This window comes from Ranitomeya variabilis, chromosome 5 (assembly GCF_051348905.1).
Source record: "Ranitomeya variabilis isolate aRanVar5 chromosome 5, aRanVar5.hap1, whole genome shotgun sequence".
Taxonomy (NCBI): domain Eukaryota; kingdom Metazoa; phylum Chordata; class Amphibia; order Anura; family Dendrobatidae; genus Ranitomeya; species Ranitomeya variabilis.
This window is the reverse complement of record NC_135236.1, coordinates 431,195,427-431,215,017: the sequence shown is the minus strand read 5'-3', so window position 1 is coordinate 431,215,017 and position 19,591 is coordinate 431,195,427. Positions and strand designations below refer to the sequence as shown.

At 43.7% G+C, this 19,591-nt stretch overlaps 1 protein-coding gene across 1 annotated transcript in view; it reads right to left on the bottom strand.

Annotated features, from left to right (window-relative positions):
• The window catches only part of TRHDE (thyrotropin releasing hormone degrading enzyme), a 1,510,236-nt gene that overhangs the window by 151,849 nt on the left and 1,338,796 nt on the right, over positions 1-19,591 (bottom strand). Inside the window, exon 14 of the mRNA XM_077265293.1 lies at positions 5,111-5,208. Coding sequence (XP_077121408.1) covers positions 5,111-5,208 — 98 coding nt within the window. The remainder of the gene's footprint in view (positions 1-5,110; positions 5,209-19,591) is intronic.

Below are 19,591 nucleotides of genomic sequence, written 5' to 3'. Positions count from 1 at the left end.
ACAAGGAAAAGAGTAAGAATTGTAGACACTAAAATAAAAAGTAATAATAGAGAACATGTCCCCGATATGAAAACTCCAATAAATTCAAATCTTTGGGATTTGAAAAAAATGTAATTTATGTAAACCAAAATTGATTTTTATTAATAAATTGAAGATTTCAGAGTAAGTTATGTAGTAAAAGAAAGTGCCAAAAATTAGGAATTTAGATACACATTGTATTAAACATGAAGGAGGGCCTCATACACATTCTGTTCAAACTATCATGTAGTGGTACTCCTTGACTCATAATGCCTATGTACTAAGTGCAAATCCTGCCAAACATTACAAGCAGGGTCATCTATACACTCATGGAAGCACCACCAGTAGTACTTCATTCAAATATTGTGAACAAAGTGTAGATGTGATACTCCTACACTCATAAAAGTGCTGCACACAGTGCAGAGCCTGCCAATTACAAGCAGGTTCATCCATGCACCCTTGAAGGCACCAACTGGAGTGCCTCATGAAAAAATTAACAAAAGGGTAGTTGTGGCACTTTTACAATCAAAAGCTTTACACAAAGTGCAACGCAAGGAAAAAATTATGAGGAGAGTAATACAGTCATCCATAGACCCTAGTATGCCACAAGTGGGGGGCCTCATTAAAATATTGAACACTAAAATCACTTTATGTTGCTGTCATCTGGTGGTGTTGAGAAGTTGGGTCTAATCCAGTCTTTGTTTATTTTAATCATAGTGAGCCTGTCAGCACTTTCTGTTGACAGGCAAAAGGGCCATCCGGTTATGACTTCCCCTCCATTGGCACTAAAAACGTGCTCAGACAAGAGGCTAGCAGCGGAGCAGTAAAACACCTCCAAGGCATAGAGGGTGTCTAGCTTTGAGAACCTATAGCTGAAGGTAGCAGAGGAATTAGGGAGCACGCTGGTTTTGTTGGCCGGTTAGTGCTTGACCATCTTTAAAAATGTTTCCCTCCTTGTCAAAAATATCTTGTGTCAGGCAGTGTATGTTGGACTGGTGTCAAGAAATTACCCCATGCCTTTCACAGTGTACCCATGCCTCAGCTGTGTGTCTCCTCTGCCTCTCCTTCTTGGTTGAGCAAGGAAGCTTGCCCCCTGCCACTAATGTTGTCTGATTGGAATTTTTTCAGCATATTTTTTACAATGGCATTCTGGTATAGCACCATTTTACAAGACCTCTCAATCTTATAAAGGATATATGAAAAGTTTTGGTCTATCAGGGTGAATAACCAGCATTCTTTTTTGGCAAAAATTAATGTAATGCAAGGGTCACGGGAACGGCAGCGGTACATAAAGTCAGCCATATGTGCCAAGGTCCTTATAGCCAATACTTCTGTCTCCACCATGATGACTACTCTCATCTCCTCCTACCCCTTCATCTCTTCCTCCTCATTTACCTCCTCAGCTTGTGTGGGTACTAGCCTCTTTTGCGCTACCAGCAAGCTCCTGTTCTACCTGCTCTTTCTCAGCCTCCTCATCCTTATTGTTACCCAATCTGCGCTGAGCAGGTGAGATGAGACTAGGCTGGGTAGTATCTCCCTGTCTCATGTCTTCCCCCATCTCCACCTGGTACGTATGAAAAACTTCATGTTTAATTGTCTGCATCAACTGTTTAAGTAGGCACAGAAGCAGAATAGTTGCTCTGATGACGGCATCATCACTGCTAACCATCTTTGTGGAGTCCTCAAAGTCTTGGAGCGCCACACAAATGTCAGAAATCCAAGCCCAATCTTCATTTGTTATGTGTGAAGACTGATGGGTGTGTTGGAGCTGTTATTCCACAACTGGCCTCTGCTGCACAAAAGGCTTTGCCAGTATGTGCAATGTGGAGTGCCAGAGTATGGTCATGTCGCACACCAATGGGTAAGCTATCACTTGCATGCGCTGATGCAGCACTGCCAGAGCTGTGGAAACTGTAGTTGACTTGCGAAAATGGCCTCTGAAGTGGTGTACTTTGGCCAGAAGCTCTCGTAAATCTAAATAGGTTTTCAGAAACTGCTGAACTACCAAGTTGAGCACGTGAGCCAAGCAAGGTATGTGTGTGTGATCTTGCCAAACTTCGCAGCAGCAACAAAGTTACGCCCATTATCACACACCATACCTGGTTGTATGTTCAGCGGCGAGAGCCACAGATAAGTTTGCTCTGCTATTCCTTTCAATAACTCTGCCGAGGTGTGTGGTTTGTCTTAAAGACAATTTAGCTTCAGCAGAGCCTGTTGCCATTTTGCTGAGGCAGTGCTGCAGATCTTCCACCTTCTAGCTGATGCAGATGACGTGCTCTGAGATAACACATCAGAGATAGAGGATGAGGAAGAGCAGGAGGGAGTGCAGAAACTGTTGTAAGAGGGGAAGGAAACCATGACAGAAGTAGGGCCAGCAATCCTTGGCGTCGGTAGTACATGTGTCGTGCCAGGGTGGGACTGGCCCCCGGCCTCCTCAATGTTCACCCAGTGTGCAGTCAGGGAAATGTAGTGTCTCTGGCCACAAGTGCTTGTCCATGTGTTGGTCTTTAAGTAGACAATCCCAGTAACTGCATTGGACAGGGCACCGGTGATGTTCCTAGAAATGTGCTGGTACAAGGTATGGAACGGCCTGGGGACCAAGTACCGAGTGACCAATTTTGTACACTTGTAGCATGACAATTTTTATTTTTTTATTTCAAACAAAAATTTAAATTAATTAGAGAAGCAGCCGCCAAGGGTCCCTTGATCACTGTGGAGAACCTGTAGAGATCCACAGCTCAGGTGGGAAAATCTGTCCACAGGACAACTATTAGTCATAAACAACAAATCTGGCCTTTATGGAAGAGTGGCAAGAAGAATTCCATTTTTGAAAGCAAGCCACAAGAAGTTACATTTATTGTTTGCAAAAAGCCATTTTGGGGGTACAGCTAGCATGTGGAAGAACATGCTCTGGTCAGATGAGACTAAAACAAAAGTTTTTGGGGCTAAATTCAATACGCTACTTGTGGTGAAAAACTAACACTGCCCATCAACCTGAAAATACCGTCTCCACCGTCAAACATGGTGGTGACAGCTTCATGCTGTGGGGAGGCTTTTCTTCAGGAGGGACAAGAGAGATGGTCAGAGTTGATGGGAAGATAGAGCTAAATTCTTGAGGAAAACCTGTTAGATGCTGCAAAAAACTTGAGACTGTGGCCTAGTTTTACCTTTCAGCAGTTAAACAACCCTAAACATACTGCCAGAGCTAGAATGGAATAGTTTAGATCAAAGCATATTCACGTGTTTGAATGGCCCAGTCACAGTCCAGACCTAAAACCCATCTGTGAGAGTCAGTGGGAAGACATGAACATTGCTTTTCATAGATGCTCTTCATCCAATCTCACTGAGTTAGATCTAGTTTTCAAAGAAGAATGAATAAAAACTTCAGCCCCCACACATGCAAAACTGGTAGAGACATTATGCCACAAAAGACCAAAAGACTTGCAGCGCAATTACAGTGAAAAATGGCCCTGTGAAATATTGACTCTCGGGGCTGAATATGAATGTACATCACATTTTTCCGATTTATACTTTTAAAATATCTAAATATTTAGATAACGGCATACCATTTTCTTTACATTTTATAAATACTTGATACTTTGCGCTGGTATATCACATAGAAATCCAATAAAATACATTTAAATTTTGTGAATATTTTTCAAGACACTGTATATATATATATATATATATATATATATATATATATTTGCAACTTGATAACTTGCTAAGAGAAAACTGTTCAAAAATATAAAATCATTAGTGGCTTCATTTTTTCCTATGCAAACTGCCTCTTCAGAGAAAGAGAAGACTTGAACTCTATAGTGCCACCTGTTGGAAGTAGCGATGCTACAAGTCACAATCAACCCTTTAACGATTCTTGCAATATGACTTAGGATAAGAGCCAAATTAGTATCTCAATTCGCAGACACGGTGTTTCGGGCAGTTTGCCCTCGTCAGTGCGAAGCATGAGAACGGATTTGGCTAGGTGAGAGGCTCTGGACTGGGGTCTAAGGGGTAAGGTTTCTCCTTGTGGAGAGTGACATACCAGCTCTGGCTTCTCAAGGTAAGGAGGCTTATTCGCTGTGCAATGCTCCTCTGGGAAATGTAATATGCAAATTGCCTCTTTAGACAAAAAGAGGACTTGAACTATTTTGCCCCACCTGTTGGAAGTAGTGATCCTACAAGTCACAAACAACCCTTCAACGAGTCTTGCAATATGACTTAGGGTAAGAGCCAAATCACTATCTCAATTCGCAAAGTCTACATAAAAATGCTCATTAATGAATTTAAATACTATTTATTAGTATGTTTTTTAAGAAACCAAAATGTCAAAATGTTGATTTCAATCTAAATGTTTTCAAAGAAATTTGTGCATATGAGGATGTTCTAGTGCATCTTGGATGTATGACAAGTGATAGGAAAAATGAAAAGTTCATTCAACCAAAAGACTTCACATAAAAAATAAATACATCTGCGACACCAATGTTACATTCAATGTATGTGCAAGCATTCTGGTACCCAGCGATAAGCATAAGTTCAAATCTCAACATCACTTTGAGGTCGTAACTCAAGAGATAAGCAGAACATTGTTTGCTTTAAAAATGTCATGCAGGGGAATATAAATCTGAAAGATGCTGGGCCTTAGAGAAATGAAATATCAAACAGGAAAGACAGGAGAAAAGGTGCATCATGCTGCTACAGTCACACTGTGTAACACTAATGGAGCTTTCTTCTTTTGAAGCTCATTGTATGGCTTAGTATAAAAGATAAACTCCCTTAGGATTCAGAAGAGTAACTACAGCAGAAAATATGTGAGAAGAAGGAAAACATAGGAAGAGACAAATAACAAAAAGCTTCTGAGTAATCCTTGTCAAAATATTTTCTGAACTTGAGCATGTAAATGATAGAGAATCAGGAAAAATATTCCACTTTATTTACAATTTAACACAAGTTCTGTCTCAGAGAATAAAGACACAGAAAATGCACTGAATTCAATGTAGGACATACAGTAACAAGTTATCTTATACAACTCTGTAACTATTTCTTCCTCTTAGCTATTCTTATAATGTGAATAAAAAAAATGATGTCATACTCTGTTTGGTAAGACGTCTGGATTATTGACCCATTGTGTCCATTAACAGGCCATCCGAGTCGGAAGTACATTGTGGCCACTTGCTTCAATACATATTCCTGAAAGGAACATACACATTGCATTAAGTATTTATTACTTTTTCTAAGCACTCTCATATAAATAAACAGAGGAAGCAAATGCATACAGTATCTCTTATTCTTTCAAACTGCTACATTTTATGTGCTAATGTTTATTTTGTATTATGGTTTAATTTGTAAAATGTTTAGTAAATGTGCAAACTTTTGGCCACACTGTCCATCAATTACATTTGGTCAGCTAGTATAGTTTTTAATGTTTGTTGTTAGTCTTTTAATTTCTTTTTGTAATTGTGCCTCCTTCTGGCACAATGCTTCTAATTATGAAATGTTATTTAATCATTATATTCCTGTGCACATTCTGGGGGCTCTGGAAATCAAACAAAAATGTTTAGGATCACAGATTGTAACAACCAAACTTTGATGATGGAGCATTGTTTGTTTTATCTGAACAAAATTTCTTGTTCTATACAATACACCTACACGTTCCCTATTCTATCAGCTATGCTAAACATTTAAGATGTCCCAGATGAAATGATTATTGGTTACAAATAGAGGTCAGTGGGTCTGACTGAGTTGAAATTTGCAAAACCATGCACATTTTCCTGGAAAATTCAATTAGCAGTAAACTTATTCTTCACATATTGAACGTCCCTTTTTATGCTCTAGTATTCAAAGTCTCTCCAGACCCAAGAACATAATAAGCGGAACATTTACAGAAACACCAAAAACTTATACTCACCTCATTGCTCACTTGCTTGACACCTCCGCTGCTTGCTGTTTGCTGTCTGGTCTTTAGATCCACCTATTCCTAGTTCTTCAGACTGCAGCCAAGCCTCAGAGGTCATCGAATGTCATGTGCCATGATATTATGGACATGTGATATACAGTGACCTTTGATACCTGGTCAAAGCAATAAGTTCCACCTATAGTGACCAGGCTGGAGCTATGACGGTAGAAAGAAGAAAACAGGATGACAGGCAGCAGCATCACTGGGAAATGTGGCTAGTGACAGAAAGAAGAAATAGCTCTGAGGACCAGATAGCAGGCAGTGAGCATGCAAAAGACCAGAAAGGTGAACAGTGAGTTGAGTATAAGTTTTTTCTTTCTCAAAGTTCTGCCTGCCATATACAGAGCTGCAAGATAGCAGCAGATTGGCCAATTAATTTGCTAAATCAGCACAAAGCAAATTTGCAAAACAATATTTTTCATGATATAGATATTTTTTGTATACACTGGGGGTAAAAATGTTTTTAACGTTTTACTTTCAGACACCAGCCCATATCTCACCAGCCACTACTACTTCGAATGTGAGACTACCATCATTTTCAGACCATCTTGGCTATCTCATGCATAAATTTGATTTGCAACTATTTTGCAAATGATTAGTTATGCAGATTCTTTTCATGTCACTGCAATCTTACTGTTTTGTGCCTAAAAATGCAAATCTTTATTTATTTATTTATTTATTTATTTTAAACCACCTTTAACTTTTAACACTGTCTGAATCATTCTGGGCATGCTCGCAATCATATTCATGAATGTCTCAACCAAAATCAAATCCCAGCTCATTTCTGCATGTTCCCAAATTTAGTATAGGATAGTAATAATCATCGCACTACTCTATATACAAGTACTATCGTGAGTAATAGATCTGAGTAATGTCCGGAATTATAAGCAGGAATCTTATTATATTTGTGCCAGAGATCCGGATTGGACTCCAGGTGCTTGTTAGAGGATGTGGTAGTCCAGGCGATTGATAGAGGATGTGGTAGTCCAGGTAATTGATAGAGGATGTGGTAGTCCTGGGGTATGTTTTCCACTAATTAGAAGAGAGTTTGATTGATAGAGCTTAGTGGGGCTTAGTAGTGACCCTGTTAGGCGAAATGGTGCGTGTACAAATGGACTTACTTGGGTCACAATAGATGGTGAATATTAGATGGTATGGTCCGTGGACCATCCGTGTGGGAAGTTCACCAATGGGGTTCGAATTGGTTTACTGTAAAAATGCATCTATTGTGACCCAAGTAAGTCCATTTGTACACGCACCATTTCGCCTAACAGGGTCACTACTAAGCCCCACTAAGCTCTATCAATCAAACTCTCTTCTAATTAGTGGAAAACGTACCCCAGGACTACCACATCCTCTAACAAGCACCAGGAGTCCAATCCGGATCTCTGGCACAATTACAGTAAGGTTCTCCTTATAATTCCTGACATTACTCAGATCTATTACTCACAATATTACTTGTATATAGAGTGGTGCGGTGTTTATTACTATCCTATGCTAATTTTGAATTTAGGAGGTATTCACAGAACCTGCTTTAACCACCAGTAGCTCTCTATAACAATCCCTAGCATAGGACCCTTTCATTCGCTAGTGGAGCGCCGGTGTTTATATACGTTATTTCATGTTCCCAAATTTGATGCATGCTGGTGGTAGGCACCGGCATTCTCCCATGGCACAGGGTAGATCCCATGCCTTGTCTATCTCTACTGTCTCCCATTTTGCTTTGGCCGCAGTGGGAGCTGCTCAGCAAAGACGATGGTCTCAGCGTCTTGCCCTGACTTGTGCAATTTGCTTGGTTACTGCTGGCTCTCCAGCCAAATCTATAGTAACTAGCAATAGGCAGCGGCAAACATGCATTCCAAAGGCTAAGTCCAGAAATCACCCTACTGAGCATGCTCGTGAGGTGGCGACCTCTCATTGGTGGATGGTAATCAGTTACTCAGGTGATGTGGCAGCTCCGGATTGGTCTACAAGCAAGGTTCTGTCTGACTGGACTTGAAAAGGAACATATAAAAGGCTTACTGGAGTGTGCATTGGCACACTAAGGTCATTTATATCATATGAGTGTGTGGAACATGATGGTAGTGTGGACTTGTATGCGTGTGCTCAGGGCAGGCGTATAGCCTTTAGAATTCTGGCACCTCTAGAGAGGAGTTTGGGTGAATTCAGGGCAGGCGTAAAGCCTTTAGAATTCTGGCTCCTCCGGAGAGGAGTGTGTGTGCACACAGTGTGATTGTGTCCACTACCAGTTCCCTTGCCCCTGTGAGGGTTGCGTTCTCCTGTGAGGTTAACAGGGTACGTGTTTAGCACCATACCAGCTCTGTTACTGTGTGCAAGTAACACAGCTCTACTACAGAGCATCTTTTCCATTACTGTGTGCAAGTAACACAGCTTTATTGCAGAGCATTTATTCTGTTGCTGTGTGCGAGTGACACAGCCTCGCGTGCTATACACTGAGTGACGCGGAACTAAGTGCGAGCTAGCTATCCGTCGCTGGGTGTTCCGCCGTTGTTCACATTAGCTGCAGTTTTCCACCTCTGCACGGTGGACCCCGGGTTGCGATTGCACTTCATCATAATTTATATTTAGTGCGATCCGCCAACCCTAACAGCTGGTCTACGCACTTGGGTATGTATACAGTTTTTTCTTCAACTCTACCCACAAGTGTTCAATTGGGTTAAGATCTGGGGACTCTTGGGGCCAACCCAGCACCTCTACTTCATTGTCATTGAACCATTTCTTTGCTAATCTCGACTTATGCTTTAGGTCGTTGTCGTGCTGGAACATTGTCATCCTTTCATACCCATAGTGCTCGAGTGTACAAAGTAACTCATTGTGTAGGATACTCACATATAGCTCAGCATTGAGACTACGATTGAACCTGGTCAAGTATTCAACACCTTTGGCTCTGAAACAACCCCATATAATTAGCCTTCCACCATTGATTTTGACAGTCCTTCCTTTTATCAATCTGTTAGCTCCTTTTTCCAAACCTATGTGTACCCATCAGAGCCTAATTTATTGAATTTTGTCTCATTGCTAAAAATCATCCGTGTTCCTTCTTCTACTGTCCACCTTTTATACCTTTTTGCAAAATCGAGTAGACACTTCTTATGACGATATTGAAGTTGAGACTTCCTCACATTTATTTAGGCCATCATTGCAGACTTGTGCAATGTGTCTTGCACTGTGATTGCATGGAAGCCTTTTATCACTATTGCAAATAAAACCAGCCACCTCCACTGTTGTGTTTGATGCACCCGAACTGATAGAAAATTTCATGAGCTGACTTATTGACTGATATTTTGCAACATGTCCATGTGTTAGCTTTATAATGGATAGATGGACTTAGTTTCAGTTTTTCCCAGCTGCCATGCACTGTCATGATGCTGTTTGGCAATTTTCTTGGCCAAGAGACCATTATCGATGAGCTGGAGAATGCTGTTTCTTTTTTCTTGGGGAATCTTCTTTATGGCTGCTTAACTCGAGCAACTCGAACCAGTGACCTTTCACTTGGTAATCAACCTAATAACACACTGAGCCATTAGGGAATGTGAGAATAGGTTGTAATTTGTAGCATACAGGAAAAAAAATATTTTTCCACCACAAGGAGCAAAATCGTAACAATGACCTGACCTGACAAAAATCGGTATAACTAATCATATCCTAAATAGTTGCAAGCCAAATATATGTATGAGATAAACAAGATGAATGTCTATAAAAAAGATGGTAGTCTTATGTTCGAAGCAGTAGTTGATGGTGAGATATGAAACCTGAGAGTCAAATGTTCAAAACACTGTCACCTTTTTGCTTATCAGTAGTGTTGAGCATTCCGATACCGCAAGTATCGGGTATCGGCCGATACTTGCGGTATCGGAATTCCGATACCGAGTTCCGATACTTTTGTGGTATCGGAAATCGGAATCGGAAGTTCCCAGTGTATGGTTCCCAGGATCTGGAGGAGAAGAGACTCTCCTTCAGGCCCTGGGATCCATATTCATGTAAAAAATAAAGAATTAAAATAAAAAATATGGATATACTCACCCGTTCGGGGGCCCCTGGACCTTACCGATTGTAACCGGCAGCCTCCGTTCCTAAGAATGAGCAGTTTAAGACCTTCGATGATGTCGCGGCTTGTGATTGGTCACGTGCCGCTCATGTGACCGCTCACGCGACCAATCACAGGACGCGACGTCATCGCAGGTCCTAAACTCCTTTTGTTTGAAACTGCTTTTCCAGCTTCTGTCATTGAAGCCAGTGCTGGGCAGCGGCGAGCAGATGCTTTTGGGACTAAGTCCTGCATTTCTCCTTCTGAGCATGCCCAGGGTAAGATCTCTCATTGGAGATCGAGGGTCACATGCTTGGATACTGCAGCAAAGCCCATTGGTTCTCCAGGAAGGTCCTGAAGGTGCTCAGGCTCTGTGGCAGCCTCTCATTGGTCCTTCTAGGAAGGTCTTGTACTTGCTGCAGCTATATAAGGTTCGCTTGGCCGCACGGCCATGCGCTAGTATCAATGCAAGTTATGTGTATTGCGCCAATGTGGTCACGCTTGTGTGGATTCAGGGACCCGGCTGAAATAAGCCAACTAGAAAACCGGCTCCTCCGGTGAGGAGATTGTGTGTATGGTTTCAGGGCCCCGGCTGAAATAAGCCACCTAGAATACCGGCTCCTCCGGTGAGGAGATTGTATGTTTGCCTCCTTGACTGCGTGACCACTGTGATAGAAATATATATATCATGTAGATCTCACTTGCATGTATACTCCTCTATAACCAAATATATACTTATATGCTCACAGCGAATATATACATTATAATCAATGGTTTAAAATGGCTGACAAACTGATATAACCCAGACAGATCATATGGGGTTTTCCATCCCTAAAGCAGAACAGAGTCAGATGTTTGGTGACTGCTGATCAAGTCTCTCCACTTTGTCCTAGACACAGAACTCGAGTTCGGTTGCTTAATCAGCAGTCATATGAGCATTAATCACAATATTCCATATATGTTTAGATAACCAATGACAGAGGAGCTAGACAATATGGTAATTAACTAACCACCCCTGACAACCCCTAACCACTCCTTTCTATGTGAAAATATAAAACTATGTATGTACAATAAAGTATCAGTATTGATGGAATGTTGTTCTGTCACAGTTGTGTACAGTCCATTCTTGATGAGCGCTCAAAATACTCAGTCTAATTGGGAGCGGCCACAGCACACACAGGGATATATTTATCCAACCCTAATATTTCCATAACATAATGGCGCCCAACAGCATGGATGAAACGCACTGGATCCTTCTAACCGGAGATACGGAAGTTATAGCAGTGGCTTTGGCACAGGGGCAGGAGACTGCGCAGCTCCATAAGTAAGGTAAGAAAATGTTATCATCTTACCTGAAAGTCCCCTGTGCCCAGTCCTTGTCTATGCCTCTTGCCGGTCAGATGTGGTCACAAATTCCCAGGTAGTGTAAAAAATCCGTAGCCACGAATCCACCCTGGGAGGTGTCTGCTGTGTACCGTGTATATGTTTTGTGTAAAATCCAAGAGAAGGAAAAAGTGACTTTTGTTTGTGGTTGCTGAGAAACAGACCGCAGGAGGTCAAATCGCTCGATAAGTTATTGCAGGATTCCCGTGCATAGGAGGAACACGCAGAGTTCCGGGGCAGGTGGTCCCATGTTCCAGGCACGGGTAGTGATAACTTAAGAGGGCTACTGCAGATTCCCGAAGTGCCGGCGATCCAGTCAGGACGTCCGGACCGGGGTGGTAGATTTCCCGCTTGTTGTGCTTCTCACTCAGGCAGCCCGGGCGCAGGTGCGTCCAGTGCGATTGGCAGTAGTCTGTTCCCAGCTCAACCTGCATGTGTCACAGAATTTAAAAGGGCATCTCTTGGATTGTCTGTTTCTGTTTGTGTCATGTACTATTGCCGCTTTAAAAGCATGAAATAGTGAAAAGAAAGTTTTGGTTTTTTTTTTCCTTCTCTCATGAACTTCCTCTTTTTTCAGCTGAAGCGGAGATATGCATTGTAAATCAAACTGTCACATCTGGGTTTTTTTTCTGATTGTTTTTCAGCTGCAATGCTGGCTATGTGTAGTTTTTTTTGTGTGAAGAAGTGAAATTTAAATTGTATCTATCATTTTTGATATGAAAAACGTGATTTTAGTGACATTTGATATTATTGCAATGGCATACGGAGTAAAAGAGGAAGTGTGTCTCTGACTGCATTTGAGCGCAGAGATTCTTAAAAAAAAAAAAAAAGAAGAGGAAAGCCGTTTTAATTTTTAATTTTTTTTTTACTCTCTTAAAGGGTCTTTTTCTTTTTGCGGCATTTTAAAGTTTTTTTTAATTAAGTTTTCCTCAATCTTCAATCTCTTTACCTTTTTATTTTTTATTTATTTATTTTTGAAAAAAGTTTTTTTTCCTTACTCTTGTATCAAAGTTTTGAGTTTTTGGTTGTGAACTAAGTTTTTGACGGTTTTTCTTATCGTTTTGGGTTTTTCTTAGTGTTTTATATACTCATTTTTAGAAGTTTTTTTAGTACTGTTTTCTTTTTTCATTTTTGTGTGTTTTTCATTTTCATTTTTTTGCTTTTGCCATGGGGAATAGAGTGGCCGAGCAACAGGAAAGTCTTTTTACTTCCTGATGAGAAAACAGCCCCTAGATAGTGACAGAATACGAAGGTGTTAAGTATGTGAAGATTTTTGGAAGGTATAAAGTACGTGAAATTCATTAGAATGGCAGATTTCAAGCTGCGGAATGGCATAACGTAGAAAGGAAAATAAGGGAAGTTACAGTAGCTGATGTTAGATTGCTGAATACTAATACATGGTATGAAGTGGCAGCAGAGCTTACATCGTTTAGGTGGTACAGAAAGTTATGTGAGCAAACCAGGAAGTGATTTTTGTGGGTATGAGACGGGAGAATCTGTGCAGTCTGCTTTTAGCAGAATCCATGGTATAGGTAGTTATTTTTTTGCACAGTATGTGGCGCACCCCGTCTCTCCCTACAGGGAGAAGGCATAATTGCTCCTCTCTATTATTCTTGTTGTTCTCCTCTATCCTCTTTCTTTTTTTTCTTTTTTTTTCTCTGTCAGTCTTTTCTCTCCGCATTCTCCCTTTCCTTTCCTCTCCTCTTCCTCCACATTTTTTCTCTTCTCTCTCTCATCCCCTCTCTCTCTCTCCTCCCTCTTCTCCTCACCCTTTCACTCCCCTCTCTTCTCCTCTCTCTCCTCTCTTCTCCTCCCTCTCTCTCCACATTCTCTCTCCCCTCCTACTATTCCTTTGTCTCACTCCTCAACCCCTCCCTCTTCTTCTTCCTCTTTTTTCCTCCTTGTTGCCGGCTGGGCCAACGCCCAATTCAAACAATATGGTGCTTACAGCACAAGGTTTCCCTCTATGCCTCTGGCACAGTCCAGCCATTGCCAGTTGTGATATCGGGGAAAGAAGGTGAAAGCCCCCCCCCTACAGTGGGCAGCCCTAGACACATCAGGTAGCAGACAGCTCAGCCCTGGGTGCAGAGGGGGGAGGAATGATATCAGAACGAGCTCACTGACAGATCCTCCGTTACCTCATTTCACAGTCAACAATATTGTAACCCTTAAGGTTTTACATGAACATTGATATCACTATGTATTGATAATGTACAACTTCAGCACCGGTCAGAGCTGCCTACATTCACACCAACATAAAACTATAATCCTAATCCATCACAGCTTCAGCAAGGGGGGAGACATCCTCACATAAAAAAGCAACTTCTAAGTCCAAAATCAGTCAGTGTACGACCCCAGTACAAGCTATCACAACTATTCCTCTGATGAAGATGAAGAGGGAACATCATACATGCTGTCTAGTACTAGAAAAGAAACCCACAGGCACCAAGAATGCAGGGGCAGATAGAGGCACCACCATTACACTATGTGCACTGCACTTCAAGTCAGGTGACAATAGTCCAGACCCAGGGATGCATCCCATGCCATTTTACCGAAGAATGTAGCAGAAGCAGTGAACATATGCAGCCAGCTGGAATGATCTCTGGGCCATGAATGAAAATAGAAGCAGGTGATGCACTCTGGCCAATCATGAAGGAACAATTCAAACTTCCAGCAGAATTAGATGTACACGCTTGGGAGTCAGGGCCACAGCTAATTGAACAGCTCAGAGAGTGGGCCAAAGGCAGATTGGCAGGACAAGCCATGACATGAGCCAAGATAAGACAGAGTCTGTAAAGAAGTTTCATTGCAGAGTAATGCAAGTATTCCAAGACTTGGGCTTCACCATTCATGACCAGATACACAGGCCTTTGGGCATGGACTGAGACAGCCAATCAGGAAACCACTGATAGTGGCTAAGCCTAGGAACAGGTCAATAGCAGTGGACTGACCCAGAAAAAAATGTTTTATGTGCGCCTAGGAGACTGTTTATTGCCGATTGTCACCAAAACTGCCGCCATTATAGCACCGCAAAGAGCGCGAAGAAGGAAACGGGTGCCGTGCTGCTGAGAACGCTGGAAGGGGAGCCAGAGGTGAAGACGCTGCAAAGTGCCGACCAACACACCAGAAGAACCGCTGCAGACTCCAGAGAGGAGACACCAACCTCAATAAGGTTAGCAAAGGGGAGAAGCTATGTTGGAGCAGGGGGAAGAAGTGATGGCAGATGCAGCCACAGCCCCTGTAACGCCCCAAGACCTTGGGTTGGATGCAGCCACCGGTCCCATGGCACCCCAGGCCTCGTCACGAATGCACCTGCAGGCCCCGTCTTGCCACCGCAGCTTCAATCAGCAGGCCGGACCCCGCTGCCGCTACAGTACCCATCATGCCGTTGTCCACAGTAGCCAAAAGGATTGAGTCTCAACCAGGGGTGCAGAAGACAGCCCCTCTCATGGTGACCACTGACCTGGAAGAGCAACCACCCTACAAAGACAGAAGAAGTGTCAAGGGTTACATCTGTGGCAAGTTTGGCCATTACCAGAACCAGTGCGAAGCACCCACGCCCCCGAAGAGACTGGACCCATGCAACCCAAGAGTTGGTCCAGAGAAACAGGTCAAGGAGGAAGTGCAGAAAGCAGTGAAGTACCCCGTCCATAGGACAGAGGCAAGCAAGCCAGGTCTGCAAGACACTACGCTCCTGACATGTAAAACTTCATCTGCAAGACCAGTACCTCAAATTACCCTTAAAATGGATGGCGTTGTCAGATCCAAAGTGGTGCAGCCAGAAGTGTGATGACACCTGTGGAACTCACTGATCCCACCTGCCTGTCAGAATCCTCTGTGTCTCGCATGGGCATTGATGGTCAAGTCAGACATTCTCAGCTTACAAAGCCACTGAGCGTGTGCACTCAGCCAGGACACTCTATCCTGTCCCAGTTTGTGGTGTAAAGGACCTGCCACTCAACCTGCTGGGAGCGAACCTACTGCAGAAGCTGAAGGCAACCACAGTGTTCCAGGAAGATGGGACAGTGACACTTTCTTCATCCCTGACCCGAGAAGAGTCATGCTGGTGGCCCTACAAGAACATTAAACAATCGATGAGGCCTACCCAAGGAGGTACTGGATGTAGTACCAGAAAGTCTATGGTCTAAGGGACCCCAGCACATGAGAAAACCTCAAGTTGCCCCAGTACGGGTGTCACTCAAGCTTACCCTCGTAAGGCCCAGGCCAGGCCTAGAGTCAAGCTGCCTCTGACCAACTGAAGGTCTACCTGGAAATAGGAATCATTGTTCCTCGCACATCGCCTTGCAATACCCCGCTTTTCCCCATCAAGAAAAAGACTGTAAAAGGAGAGCCTGCCAAGTTCAGAATGGTATACAACCTGAGAGCTGTGAATGACGCCACGGTGTTTGAAACTGCAATTATGCCGAATCCGCACACTCTGCTCTCAAATGTGCCTGCCACAGCAAAAGTGTTCACAGTGAACAACCTGGCAAACATTTTCTCCAGTGTTCCAGTTCATCCGGAAGACCAGTTCCTGTTTGCCTTAATGCACCAGGGGGGACAACACACATGGACAGTGATGCCACAGTGGGCCCAGAACAGCCCTTCATGGTTCACCAAAGCAATGTCCACAGTCCTCACCAACTGGGTCGCAGAACATGCAGAAGTGACCCTGCTACAATACATGGACAATCTACTCCTTTGTGCAATTGACTTTGACACGTGTAAAGCCCATTCCTTGTATCTCCTACTCTACCTGGCGGAGCAGCACTGCAAGATCTCAAAGAACAAAGTCCAGTGGTGTCTGAAGCAAGTTACGTTCCAGAGACACTGTATTGCTCACCAGGCGAAACACCTGACAGATGACCGGAAGACCGCAGTGGAGAAGATGGTCCCTCCGACAACTCCAAAGGTGCTACAGGCCTTCCTTGGTCTAGTTTCATATTGCAGAGCCTGGATCCCTGATGCTTCCGTCCTAATGCAGCCTCTGTGTGAATACGTCAGCGTGACCCCTGTTCCTCCAGAGAGATGTGGCCTTCAGTTCGTTCAAGAAGTTAAAAGGCTCTGTAGTCTCTGCCAGCACTAGGCCTATCTGACTACGAGAAGCCATTCCGTCTCTACTTGATGAGAAAAGAAGGCCTTGCTACTGGAGTCCTGACACAGCTTCAGGGGGGAAAGCAGAGACTTTCGGACTACTTTTCAGCTTGCCTGGATCCAGTTGCAAGGGAAGCCTCTTCCTCCCGCATGAGAGCAGCAGTTGCAGCACACGCCCTCCTGGACAGGACTACTGACATCAGTGGAAAAACCATTGGAAATCCTGGCTCTGCATGACATCTCAGCAATCCTCAACCAAACCCAGCTAAAACATCTCTTCACCGCCACGCATCTTCGCCTCCAGTGCTCTCTACTCCTGCCCGACAATGTCACCATCTCCAGATGCACAGTCCTCAACCCGTCCACTCTACTCCCACTCCCAAGGGGGGATACAGATACGGATCCTCAGATAAAAAGTCTGATCAAAATCTGCATGATACCTTCTGCAGGGATCTGAATTTGCTCCGGACGGATGACCATGATTGCTTCGGAATCATGCAACAGGAAACAGCAGGACTACCCAAGGTGGCAGAAGAGCCACTGACCAACCCAGAGTTGATCCTCTCTGTGGATGGCTCCAGATTTGCAGATGATGAAGGAAGATTCCACACGGGAGGTGCAGCGACCAGCAATCAAGAGATCCTGTGGTCCAGAAGTCTGCCGTCCAGTCTGTCAGCCCAGGAAGCAGAACTGATAGCGCTGATGAAGGCCTACCAGATGGCAGAAGACAAGACTGAGAAAATGTATACCGATTCAAGGTACTTGAATGGCATAGCACACAACTTCGGACACATCTGGGCTGCAAGGGACTTCATAACAGCAAGCGGAACAACCGTGAAGCATCATGGAGCCATTAAGGACCTGCTGAACACACTTCAACTTCCAAAAGTGGTGACAATGCTAAAAGTCAAAGCGCATGGAAAACTGAACACAGTAGGGGCACGAGGCAACAACATGGCGGATATGGCAGCCAAAGAAACAGTCAAGGGAAGACAATATGGACAAGTGGAAGAGGTCGTAGAGCCGGACGGCTACTACAGGACGGCTGAAGACAGGAAACCTGACAAGATGACGTCCTGTGATCTGCTCAAAAAAGCTGCAAGAGCAAGCCCCAAAGGACAAGAAGGAATGCTGGATGCAGAAGAGAGCAGCACATGAAGAATGAAGGGTATACTCAATGGACTACAAACCCTGTTTACCCCGAAGCATGTACCCTATGGTGGTCCAGTGGGCACATGGACCCACACACAGATTAAAGACACAGATGAATGATCCGATTGGTGCTTACTGGTTCGCTCCAGAAATCTCCACCCTAACAGCCAAGTTCATAAACAGCTGTCTGACCTGTGGCAAATGCAACCCTGGAAGAATGAAGAAAGTTCCCACACATCAACTTGCCAGACCACTGTACCCCCTTCCAGAGGATCCAGATAGACTACATCCAGATGCCGCCAAGTGGAGGATTCGAATATGCCCTTATGGTCGTGGACGTGTTCTCAGGATGGCCAGAAGCTTTCCCAGTGAGGAACCAGTCAGCAAAGACTACTGCAAAGAAGCTACTCTCAGAGACGAGATATGCAGCCATGGGGTCCCAGAAGTGATAGAGAGTGACCAGGGACCTGCATTCACAGCAAACCTCACGAGAGATCTAGTCAGCAGTAGGGTCAGACTTAGGCCTACACACTCCCAATCACACTACTCAGTGTTAGGCACACTCCCAGAGGCCCAGGAAAGCTGTTACCATATGAAATTTTGTTTGTGTCTAGTCCCAGGTTAGGGGTATCCTTTCCCTTAGCAGCTGATTATGCAATATGATACTTTGTCTGCTTATGTAATTGAAATCACCAAGAAACTTGCTAACATCCATTCTCGAGTTTTTTTCTTCATTGCCAGATCCAGATTCAGTGTCCGGTATGCACTCCTAGAAGCCAGGAGACTGGGAGTTGGTGGAAAAAAGTTTGTAAGGAGAACACCACTCGATCCCAGATTTGATGGTCCTGCTCAAGTGCTGCTGATGACACCAAACTCTGTGAAACTGGAGGGAAGACTCGCTTGGATCCACTGATCGCATGGCAAGAAAGCTCCCCTACCAGAAGATGACACCGAAGCCAGAATGATGTCGTGGATGCCCTGCCTGACCGAACAGATGACCTACCTGATAAAGACTACACATCGCTCACTACACATGCTATTGACTAAGAGACTGATTGCAACGAACCCCCGTTAGGGACAGATCTCCTGACCGCCCATTTGCGAAAAGTCTGTACGGAGTGGGGCACAGGCGTTAGGCTTGTGTCAGTTCGCCGACAGCACAAAAGAGTTGCAGCGCTTTGGGACAGGAGGCTAGGATTAGGGCAAGTGATATCTGAGGGGGGCTTGTGATAGAAATATATATATCATGTAGATCTCACTTGCATGTATACTCCTCTATAATCAAATATATACTTATATGCTCACAGCGAATATATACATTATAATCAATGGTTTAAAATGGCTGACAAACTGATATAACCCAGACAGATCATATGGGGTTTTCCATCCCTAAAGCAGAACAGAGTCAGATGTTTGGTGACTGCTGATCAAGTCTCTCCACTTTGTCCTAGACACAGAACTCGAGTTCGGTTGCTTAATCAGCAGTCATATGAGCATTAATCACAATATTCCATATATGTTTAGATAACCAATGACAGAGGAGCTAGACAATATGGTAATTAACTAACCACCCCTGACAACCCCTAACCACTCCTTTCTATGTGAAAATATAAAACTATGTATGTACAATAAAGTATCAGTATTGATGGAATGTTGTTCTGTCACAGTTGTGTACAGTCCATTCTTGATGAGCGCTCAAAATACTCAGTCTAATTGGGAGCGGCCACAGCACACACAGGGATATATTTATCCAACCCTAATATTTCCATAACACCACAAGCTGCTTTCCACTCAGCAGTTACTGTGTATTCCTGTGGAGTTTAACAGGACACAGCTCTTTCTTTGTAGCGACTCTGTGAAGCAACAGAGATCGCTTCTACCGCCATATAGTGCCGCCGTTTGCCAGCAGCAGGTTCTTTCCCTGCACGGTGGACCCCGGG